Genomic DNA, 12037 nt, shown 5'->3' on the forward strand with positions numbered 1-12037 from the left:
AGTGTACAGAAGGCTTTTAGCAGAGTCAATCACGAAAAGATATATGCCTGAATTGTCAATATAAATGATTCAGATAAAATTAAATTATTAGAAGAATTTTTCACCAAGTAACAATAAACAAAATTTGTTTAATTTACTAATATTTGAATTTTGACAACAATTTCCGAAGTAGAAATTGAAACAACAATAAAATTAATTTAACCTTTAATTATGGCTTATTCCCATTTAAATAGTAATTACTTTAACCCATTAACGCCTACGGGTCCCATATGGGGACACAAAACCGCCCTCTATTTATGTGCGTGTACTAACTGACAAATTTAATTTGAAAGCCACTGACTGAGAACTAATCGTTCAAAATGCTCATCGGATGCGCCTGACAAGATCAGTTGCTTGTTGTACTCGCGAGTGAGAGGTTGTGCTATTTTTTATTGGACAGATTATTTTCGACGCCGAAAATATGGACATCCCGTTACGGTAAGTTAAATTATGTGGATCTTATTTATTTTATTGTATATCTAGGCGATCGATTTTATTTAAAAAACGTATTTTCGCAATATTGTTTGTTGATTTTCTTAATATATGGTTCTAGTTTTTCATAATTTCCTCGTAAACGTCACTGTCACCATATGGGACCAGTAGGCGTACTACGGACAATATGTATTAACCTATAGTTTTATACGATAATTTTAGTTTCAGAGGAATAACTCTTCAAGAAGCGTTAGATATCGCCTACTAATCTGATAACGAAGTCACTGATATATACATACAGCCACCTGACTGTCAGGATCTGACCGATGAGGATTCAGGGGATGAAGATGAGGGTGGAACTGTTGAAAATTTGAGTAGTCGTCAACTGTTAGCTCCAGCTGAAGTTGTATTTTCAAATGGTACGAGAGTGGAAGACACATCTGAAGATTTAGCAAATGAGCAATTACATACTGTGGTACAAAGTGACGCTAAAGCAAATTCAGTACTGATGGTATTCCATGGTATTCTTTATGTGAGGTGGATGGACAATAATGTGGTAACAGAGGCCAGTACGTGTTTTGGGGTTACTCCAGTGAAATCTGTAGAGAGATTTTCAAGGAAAGATAAAAGAAACGTACCTATACCACGTCCGGATATAATTTCCAAATACAATAAAAACATGGGAGGCACCGATCTGATGGATGCAAATGTATCTTGGTATGTAAAGTATATTGATTATAATAATATAATAACATACATTGTTTCAGTTATCGTATTGGTGTAAGATCAAAAAAGTGGTACTGGTCGATATTCACATATCTTATTGATGTATCTATACAAAATGCTTGGATTCTCTACCGCAAAAGTGGCAGAAATATCAGCCAGTTGGAGTTTAAGCGAAGTATTGCTCAGGTAATGTTATAATTTACTACATATTTACGTAGTCTTACATGTTACTGTGATTTTTAGACATATTTGGCAAATTACAAAACGACAGCTAAAGGTCCAGGTCGAATGCCTAAAGCTGCTGGAAGTAACAGCCGTGTTGGAGACGATGTCAGATTTGATGGGTTAAACCATTACGTAGTAGTAGTGCCAGAAGGAAAAAGAAGAAGATGTGCCGGGTTCAATTGTATAAGCAAAGGGCGTACAATGTGTATCAAGTGCGATGTTGATTTATGTTTAGAATGTTTTATGAAATTTCACACAAACACTTAATTCAGATAATATTTTGTGTATACCCTGGAACGCCTACAGGGCCCATATGGTGACAGCATGTTTTTTGTATATTTTGAAATAAAAATTTATTTTTTTCCAAACGTAGGTTAATTTATCACCTTTCTTTATGAAAGTTCAAATAAAAAAATCGTAAATTCAAAAAAAAAATTTTCTCGGCGTTAATGGGTTAACATGCCACAAGAAAATAGCTTCAGAACAATGTCATAATAATTTTAATCTCCTTGATACACACTTTAAAAATTTGTTTAGTTATGTATTTCTTAAATCCACACAATCATTGAAAAATGATTCATGCTGTTTAAAAATATCTTTCTGTTAACGACACTGTCATCGACAAAGTAGATCAAATTCAAACGTCATCTGTAGCAGTCACAACTGCTAACATATAATTAATTAATATAATTTATTATTGAAATCCTAAAACCCCTCAGAATTCCGTTTATGAAACGTTCATGGGCAATAGACGGTACGATGCGCAAACTACAGGTCAAGAGGCGCTCGCTAAAGAGTTTTGGCCAACAACTCACGCAGAAATGTGTATTTCTCCAAGCCTTAACCGGCATTTTTTTGTCTTTAAATCGGGTAGAAAATCTGGGATTGGATTTAATGTTTTCCCCGAACATCAAGGGAGAAATTAGAACAGATGATAAAGAATCTTGATTGAAAAACAGACTTCCAAATCTATAGAAGTGAATATTTAAGACCCGGCTTCCAAATCTACTGAAATAATTATTTAAAACCCAGGTGAGCAATTAAATCATTTAGTTTTATAGGCCTATCATTTTATTGATATTTTCATTGTCTTTTGAAATATTAAAAGTGTAAAATCCGAGTTTTCTCATATGTATCATGTGGCCTTGAGCCTAGATCATAAATTTATCGGACACCTAATTAGTTTTTCTGTTTTTTTTTTTTGTATACCTACTCGGTATAAAAACTGTCATGCCTAATTTACTAGATATTCTTTAAATGCGCAGACGCAATAAATAGACAGGATGACAGTCAGCTGATGAAATAAAATGTTTGTTTATTGTGGTAATTCGATGTAAGAGTATGTGTTGACAGTCATCTTTGGGTGCCTTGATGTTTCTCTAAATGTTATTTTTTGTAGATTTCACCCGATTAGGATAACGTTTAATACTAGAATTAGTTTAACCAAACACCTAATTCAACCCATTGGTAACCAGGAACCGATTGTCTCCAGAACCACAGCGTTCTTCTTCATTCGTTTTTTCGGAGCCTCAAGGATCGTCAGAGTCTTAAGGGGACTTATCCAGGACCGCTGTAGTGTTGTGACAGACAGTAACAACTAGTTTCTCAGGGTTAAGGTTTTTCTTGTAATTTACAACTTTGTATATGCATATACCAAGGTTAGTACTTATTACAGTTTTTGTAACATCTATAAAAAGTTAGGTAAATAGTTATTAATTAATTAAATTAGATTCATTGTTAGGGAAGGGGTTCATGATTTTTGTATAGCGGTTTTTAAAAGGGAAGGGAAGAAATTTATGTATCAGGGTTTTTAAAAATTATATATATATATATATATATATATATATATATATATATATATATATATATATATCTTTCCGAGTCTGTTGGCCATACTCATCACACTTGATCACTTTAGATATCTCCCAGCATCTATGTGTAAGCATAACACTTACACATAGATCTGGTGTTTAGCTGCTTCGACACATATTAGTCGTATATTTGTTAGGTAAGGTAGTTTCTTTTGTATAACCGTCACGGTTTTTTTTTAGTATTTATATTCCCTACCTTACCTATCTAGGATTTAACTTTCGTAACTAACCTTAGTGTTAAGATTTCGCTTCTCCCATGGACTTAGATTATAGATTTACTAATACACTTTTTCGTTTGGCCCAGTAGTGGGGATATTTAATTTTGTCGTGGCTTTTTGGTCCTCGCATACCGTAGCCCCACTACTGTAATTATATTTTCTATATATATATATATATATATATATATATATATATATATATATATATATATATATATATATATATAGGTGAGTTTTGTTAGTTGTTAATATTATAAATATATTTGTTACAAATAGTTTTGCTTTTATTTCAGTTCCTGCTTACAGTTATAATATAGCACAACAAGGTCAATAGTGTCTTTTCGGTTTTTAAACATTATTACAGGGTATTAAATCAATAGTACTTTATTCCTTGTTGTTCATAACTTCATTTATTTTTTTTTGTTAATTTCCTTCAGAAATTAGCTGGCGCCCATTTTAGTATTTTCCTAGGCATCTCCGTATATTCTCTTATCTTACCCCTTTTATAGTTCCAGGTTTTCCGGTGCATTATTATATTGTATTCTTTTGGTTAAAAGACCTCTTTTCCCCTTATCTCAAAGCCAAATTCTAGTGTAGTGAGGCTAGCCCGAATTCGTGCTTGAGGTTTTGTGTCTCTGTGTTCTTTTGAGCTAAGCCATTCTTTTTATTATAGCTTCTTTGCTGGTTCTTCTCTAATTTATCATCTCCTTCTCCATATACCACCCCCTAAATTTTATTTAGGTTTCAATTGGCGCTTTTGCGTTTGCAATTTGGTTAGGTTTCAATTGGCTAGACCCAAACGTGGGGCCTCTTTTTTTTTGCACGTACTTTTGGCTTTATATCTTTGGTTTTTTTTCTCCCACTTTAATTTCTGGTTGTGTACCTTTGGTGTTGTATTTTAATTTTCAGCTGTGTTCTTTAACTCTTGGTTTCTTAACTGCAACATTGGTTTTTGTATTTCAATATTTAGTTTATCTACATTCTCTATTAAATATACCCGTAGTACCCTTGTTTTGCTATATTGTGGGTAGACTGAATAAATTGCTTCTTTTGATTAACTAAATATCCATATTGGATTAATAATAAATAACATAAGTATATATTAAAAAGGAAAATTATTTAAATATTTTAAATTTAACTATCTTAACACTATAAAAGTCCGGAGTAGCACCAAAGTAATTCACCACTGTCTGGAAGTAACATTTTTTGAAATTTCTAGGTTTCTCAGGGATTGTAGCCGTACCTTGCATCTGAGTTCACGACTGGATAAACAAGCAAACATTACTGGTAAAATAATTCAATTATAATAATAACCTGGAAACATAGAGTAAGTTAGACTTTACCTATTTTATCATAGTTTTTCTCATATATTTTCTGGTATATTTCCAAGTTGTATAAAATGTCTGCTTTCAAGGTAGAGCATCTGTTAGGTCCAGAATTAGAGTACGAGTTGAGAGTCCGGCACTTAAACGATCCATCTTTGACAACAGTGGAAAGGAAAAGGGTAGTGTTGCGTGGTGCATTAAAGCAAGCTGCAGCAAATCGGAGTTATGCTGTTCTGTCTGCTTCCCATCTTAATTTTAAGGACATGATTGCGGAAATAAAGGTTACTCTTGCAGATCTGGTGGTCAAAATTGGTTCTTTTGTTGGTTCTCCTAGTGATACTGCCTATGCTCGCTATACTTCTCGCTTAGGTCATGTTGCAGCTAGAGTTCATCTGTTAGAAGCTACAACAGAGGAAGAGGAGGAAGTGAAGAGGTCTCTTAATTTCAGGGTTCTGATTCTGGAAGGTGAACTTGATTGTAAAGTGATTCCACAGGCACAGTCAACTCCTCATAATGCTAGTGTTTCAGTAAATCCATTTCCCTTCGTTAAGTCTGCTCCTATTCATAAATGGGGTGTCCATTTTTCAGGTCAAGATAATGAAAATGTTGTTAGTTTCTTAGAGAAGGTAGAATGTCTGCGTATAGCGCGTGGTAACAGCGAGGAAGAGTGTTACTCTTCTGCTGCCGATTTATTTAAGGATTCAGCCTTCACTTGGTATCTCAATAACCGAGGTAGTTTTGCTTCATGGCAAGAGTTAGTTGCCAAACTTCGGTCAGATTTTCTTCCATATAACTATGAGGACAATCTTCTTGATGAAATTAAGTCTCGAAAACAAGCTCCGCAGGAGAAGGTAACTATATTTGTAAATGAGATTGTTAGTTTGTGTAAACGGTTGGAGACTCCTTTGTCTGAGTCACATATCATAAGGATCATTAGAAAAAATTTGTTGCCATCGTATCATTCTAGTCTGGCACTTACAGATATTTCTTCAATTGCTGACTTAACGGAAAAGTGTAAGAAGTTAGAGGAAGTTTTGTCATGGTCTTCTGACAACGTGTCTAGAGTCCCTATTCATCAGAATTTCAGAAATAATGACTCATCTTATTCTGATAGACCCAATTATTCACGGTCTAGTAATAGTAGAAATTTCAGAAATAATGACTCATCCTATTCTGGTAGGCCTAACTATTCTCGGTCTGGTAATGTCTCTTCTTTTAATTCGAAGCTTACCTGTTGGAATTGTTGTCAGTCAGGACATGGGTATTACGAATGTTCTGAGCCTAGAATTCGGTTCTGTTATGGTTGTGGACGTCAAGGTGTCCGTAAATTTGAGTGTGAATCCTGTTCGGGAAACGACAGAAGGGGTGGGTTGGCCCTGGCTCCTACTCCTCGTCAAAATACAGGGAATATAAACACTGTCCAAACTCCTCAAAACCAAGGAACCAGTTTCTCGAGTCTGGATGCCCAAGCTTCCACAAGCCAAACATCTCACGCTCTACCGAAAGACAAAAGACCACAGAACGGCAAATACCAACCGAAGAGAGGACAACGTTAATTGAGCATGAACACCGTGATTCTTCTGTAGTTTCTTCAAGTAATCTCTTGTCGTCGTTTGTTGATTTAGATATAAACTCATTGTTAGTTTGAAAAAACAAGGATAATCGTCCATATCTTGAGATATCTATCTTAGGACATTCTTGTTTAGCTTTACTAGACACAGGGTCTAATATCTCTATTTTAGGTTCTCTAGGTCTGGAATTTCTCCAGAATTCAAATGTTAATATAGGAATAGATCAAAGTTTGCAAGTGACTACAGCTGATGGTCAAATTCAACCAATTTTAGGTCAATTCACTACTGAGATTTCTGTTAGTTTTTGTAAAAGAATGATTACATTCTTTGTTATTCCTTCAGTTAAGAATTCGGTCATCCTAGGTATGGATTTTCTGAAAACTTTTAATAGTGAATTAAATTTTACTGAATTTTCCTTATCTGTGTCTTCTTTCAATATCTCTTGTGTCAATGCTGTTAAAGATATGGGTCGACTTAATGCTCAGGAATTAGAGCAGTTAAATAGTGTCATCACATCATTCTCTTCTATCTCATCGAAAAATCAGTTAGGTCGAACTCATCTCATCGAACATCACATTGATGTTGGTTCGTCTAAGCCCTTCAGGCAATATCAATATCCCTTGCCTCAAGCCTGGCATGAAAGTTTAGTAAAGGAGGTAGATGAAATGCTTAAGTTAGGTATTATTGAGCCCAGTACTTCTTCTTTTTGTAGCCCTCTGTGGCTGACAAAAAAGAAAGATGGGACTTTTCGTGTCTGTTTTGACGGACGTAAACTTAACGGTATAACTATGAACAGAGATGCTTATCCTATACCTCGTATAGATATCATCCTAAGTAAATTACAGAATGCAAAATTTATTTCATCTATCGACTTAAAGAAGGCGTTTTTACAGATTCCTCTCAGCGAGGAGAGTAAAAAGCTTACTGCCTTTGCAGTAAATGGCAAAGGATTGTATCAGTTCACTACAATGCCTTTTGGTCTTGTGTCTGCTCCTCGGACTATGTGTCGATTAATGGATTTGGTAATAGGTCCTGCTTTAGACCCATTTTGTCAATACTATCTTGATGACATTCTTGTCATTACTCCTGATTTCGAAACTCATATCTCTGTATTGCAGCAGTTGTTTCAGCGTTTAAAAGACGCAAATTTGACTATTAATTTGGATAAAAGCAGCTTTTGTCGTGACTCTATTAAGTTTTTAGGATATGTTGTAGATTCTCAGGGTCTTCGTACTGATCCTGATAAGATGTCAGCGATTCGGGATTTTCCTGTGCCTAAAAATACCACTCAGGTCCGTCGATTGTTAGGAATGGTTGGTTATTATAAGAAGTTTGTTAAGTCTTATTCGACCTTGTTGTCTCCTATCACAGATTTACTTCAAAATCGGAAAAAGGGACAAAATATTGTGTGGACTCCTGAGGCTAATGAAGCTTTCATTAAAATCAAGGAGGCTCTCACAAATTCTCCTGTTATGGTAGCCCCAGATTTGACTAAGCCTTTTTATCTGATGACAGATTGTTCTAACACTGCATCTGGAGGTGTACTCTATCCAATGGTAGATGGAGAAGAACACCCTATAGCTTATACAAGCAAGAAATTAAATAAAGCCCAGAAAAATTATACTACAACTGAAAAAGAGTTGCTAGCTATAATTACTGGTATTGAACATTTCAGATATTTTCTTGAGGGTCGTTCTTTCACGGTCATAACTGACCATAGTAGTTTGGTGTGATTACAGAATATGAAGAACCCATCTCCTCGTTTGGCTAGGTGAATTTTAAAATTGGCACAATATGATTATAAGATTATTCATCGTAAAGCTGCAGGTGTAGTAGTCGCTGATGCACTCTCTAGAACGTTCGATATTAATTTGTTAGATTTATCTTCCTTGCAACCAGATGACTGGTATCGAAAAATGTTGTATGATGTACAGAATGTACCAGGTAAATTTCCTGATTTTAAAGTTGAACATGGTGTTTTGTATAAACATGTCTTAAGTTCCATGGATGCCCTCACTGGAATGTCGGATTGGAAGATAGTCGTTCCAACTCCTAATAGAGCAGAGGTTTTGGCCACTTTTCATGACCATCCTACTGCAGCTCATTTTGGTTTTTACAAAACTTTCCGTCGTATATCGGAACTCTATTACTGGCCGAAGATGCGTCAAACTGTACGTAGCTATATCGCTAAATGCAAAATCTGTGCTACATGCAAACCGACAAATCTTCCCCAACCAGGTTTAATGGGTAGTTATCGACGGATTGATTTTCCATTTCAACTTATATCTTTAGATCTCATTGGTCCTTATCCTAGGTCTTATAAAGGTTCTCAGTATGCCTTGGTAGTTGTTGATTATTTTACAAAATTTCCTTTGGTTCATACTATGTCTAAGGCAACTACTCCATCCATTATCAAGTATCTTGAGAATGAGGTTTTCTTAATTTATGGTGTTCCACAGATCGTGTCTTGCGATAATGGACCACAGTTCACAGCTAAGGCTTTTCGCGACCTCATGTCTAAATATAATGTCCAAAAGATCTGGTACAATGCGAACTATCATCCACAAGTCAATCATACCGAAAGAGTTAATAAATCAATCGTGACTGCTTTAAGGTCATATTCCTTTCCTGATCAAAGAGCTTGGGATACTCATATCCACTCTATAGTACAGGCTATCAGGACTTCTTCTCACGAAATAACCAAATGTCCTCCATCTTATTTGATGTTTGGTCGTCATGTTCCTCTTTCTGGTGATTATTTTGGTACAATTTCAGAAAATGCCAATAACTTTCCCACTATATCAGATAAATTACACCGTTTAGAAGATATCCAGCATCTTCCTGATATTTATGTGGATGTTCGCAAACGTTTGAAAGCATCTTATGCTAGAAATAAATGCCATTATGACTTGAGAAAGCGAGAGTTATCCTTCAGAATTGGAGATTCTGTGTTGAAAAGAAACTTTGTCAAATCTGATAAAGTGAACTTTCAATCGGCCAAGTTATGTCAGAAGTACATACCTTGCACAGTTATTAAGGTCATTTCTCCTTTAATTTATGAGTTGAAGGAAACTTCCACTGGCAGGAAACTAGGAAGGTTTCATGTCAAAGACTTACTGGAGGACAAGACAGTAGGTCCACATAACTTGTCAGATAATTTGGATTCTTCATCTTCAGATGAAGATTAACTGGTCCCTTATCAATGCTGTACCAGTTTGGTTGTTTAAGATCGGTTTATCTATTTTTGTTTACCTGGCAAAACAATAAGAGTTGTGCTATTTTGCCTTCTATTTTTTTTATCTTATCTTAATGTTGGTTATTATCTTAGTTTATGGACTTGTTAATTTTGTTGTTTGTTTTCTCTAAAAAGTCCAACTGCATATCATAGGAGTACAGGATGGATATATGGGAATTTCCCCATCTTGAGTTCTGAGTTGAATAGATATCTACAGGGATAATGCGGAAAACATTCCAAATATTTTCTTTAATAGTGTTGTATGGTTTTGTGGACCATGGCCATAAAGCTTATGCATTCATATTCACTTACTGTGTCGGTGTTTTAGCGTGGGTTCAGGATTGATCACCCTGGATGTGTGCCCTCACTTGGCTCAGAAATATATCAATACATATTAGTTGTTTCTTGAATGTCTCTTAGGTTGAAATTAGAATGTGTCATTTAGAATTGGATCGTTCTGATATTCAGCAATAAGTAAGTCTGTTTAACTTGGTTTGTTATCTCCTATGTTGTTATCTTCTCAAGAATTTGAGTTTAACATATCTTAGTATCTTGAGTTTGTACCTGTCTACCTACCATTCGTACGGATTGGTAGATGTGAGTTTATCTTTACCTTGAGTGTACCTTTATCTTTACCTTAATTGAGTTTATCTCGTACCTTTACCTTAATTGGTTTATCTCATACCTTTACCTTAAGTTAGTTATCTTTACCTTTACCTTGATAAGTTTATTTCTTATCTATATCTTATGAATATATATCTTATCTTTATCTTGATTATGGAGTCCTAAAAATCTGTCCTTTACTGTTCTTGTCGTGAGTAAAGAATTGGACCACGTCAATAGTACAGTTTGGGTATTACAGTTAGGATCTCTTTTACCTTTCCTTCTACCAAGTGTATAGCTGGTAGAAGTGAGTTTTGTGCATATCCTCTACCATGAGTAGATCTGGACTTGCAATTATCTTTTACCTTTTGTGCATATTCTTTACTACGAGTTGGGATTGCAGTTAACTTACTTATTTTTTTTTTAGCATACCCTATACCATGAGTATAGTGGGCTTGCTAGTATCTAGGCTTGCTAGTGCCTTTACCGATTGTGTGTTTTTCCTACCGCTGCTAAAGCAAGTAGATGTATTGAATTATCTTTTACCTTGAATTTTCGAATATGTTGCTGATATCCAGAACCATATCATATAGATGTTTAGGTTTGTAGTAATATAGTTTCAACTAGTCCTAATAAATTAAGCCCTCATTGAACTCTTGGGTGATTAATAGAATCTGTTCGCTCTAGTGTCAACGTTGGGTAAACTTGATAGGACTTTGTTTGAGTTTGTGTTGTGAATGGTTCTTGGTCCTATCTTTTAGAGGTTGTTAACACACCTCAGTAGTGTAGTTTATTAATAGTTTTACTAATACTTGGAAATATAGAATTTAAGTATTGTCGAAGGTTAATTTACTCTATATAAGGTTGAATTGAATTATATTGAATATATTGGTATTGAGATTGATATTGCTATAAAGTTATTGAATTATATTTAGAAAGTACCTAAGTGATTGGGTTATATGTTTTTTTTACTTTTCTTAATACTTTGTCTAAATAAATTAAATTATTTTAATTCTTTTTGGTAAATTACACATTATTAAATAGATCACATGCTGTCTGTCTACTGTACGTCTGTCAGTGTCATTACTTTTATCCCATCTAATGAGTAAACAGTGTGGCTGATAAGCTCAAAATTCTTGTGGTTGATACCACAACGTTTCGGCTTCATCATATTCATCGTCTGGTTTGTCTTTAAGGCTAGATTGTCCTAGACAATAAAAAAAAAAGAAAACTTCTGGTAAGTGGAAAGTTTTCCTTTTTTTTTCTGGAGTTGAGGGAGGATGTAGCAGTCACAACTGCTAACATATAATTAATTAATATAATTTATTATTGAAATCCTAAAACCCCTCAGAATCCCGTTTATGAAACGTTCATGGGCAATAGACGGTACGATGCGCAAACTACAGGTCAAGAGGCGCTCGCTAAAGAGTTTTGGCCAACAACTCACGCAGAGAGGTGTATTTCTCCAAGCCTTAACCGGCATTTTTTTGTCTTTAAATCGGGTAGAAAATCTGGGATTGGATTTAATATTTTCCCCGAACATCAAGGGAGAAATTAGAACAGATAATAAAGAATCTTGATTGAAAAACCGACTTCCAAATCTATAGAAGTGAATATTTAAGACCCGGCTTCCAAATCTACTGAAATAATTATTTAAAACCCAGGTGAGCAATTAAATTATTTAGTTTTATAGGCCTATCATTTTATTGATATTTTCATTGTCTTTTGAAATATTAAAAGTGTAAAATCCGAGTTTTCTCATATGTATCATGTGGCCTTGAGCCTAGATCAT

General features: G+C 34.8%; 1 protein-coding gene across 1 annotated transcript in view; it reads right to left on the minus strand.

Annotated features, from left to right (window-relative positions):
* The window catches only part of LOC140449022 (atrial natriuretic peptide receptor 1), a 270323-nt gene that overhangs the window by 68437 nt on the left and 189849 nt on the right, over positions 1-12037 (minus strand). The window contains exon 10 of the mRNA XM_072542164.1: positions 11401-11452. Within this exon, the coding sequence (XP_072398265.1) occupies positions 11401-11452 (52 nt within the window). The remainder of the gene's footprint in view (positions 1-11400; positions 11453-12037) is intronic.

Source organism: Diabrotica undecimpunctata, chromosome 8, assembly GCF_040954645.1.
Source record: "Diabrotica undecimpunctata isolate CICGRU chromosome 8, icDiaUnde3, whole genome shotgun sequence".
NCBI classification, from domain to species: Eukaryota; Metazoa; Arthropoda; class Insecta; order Coleoptera; family Chrysomelidae; genus Diabrotica; species Diabrotica undecimpunctata.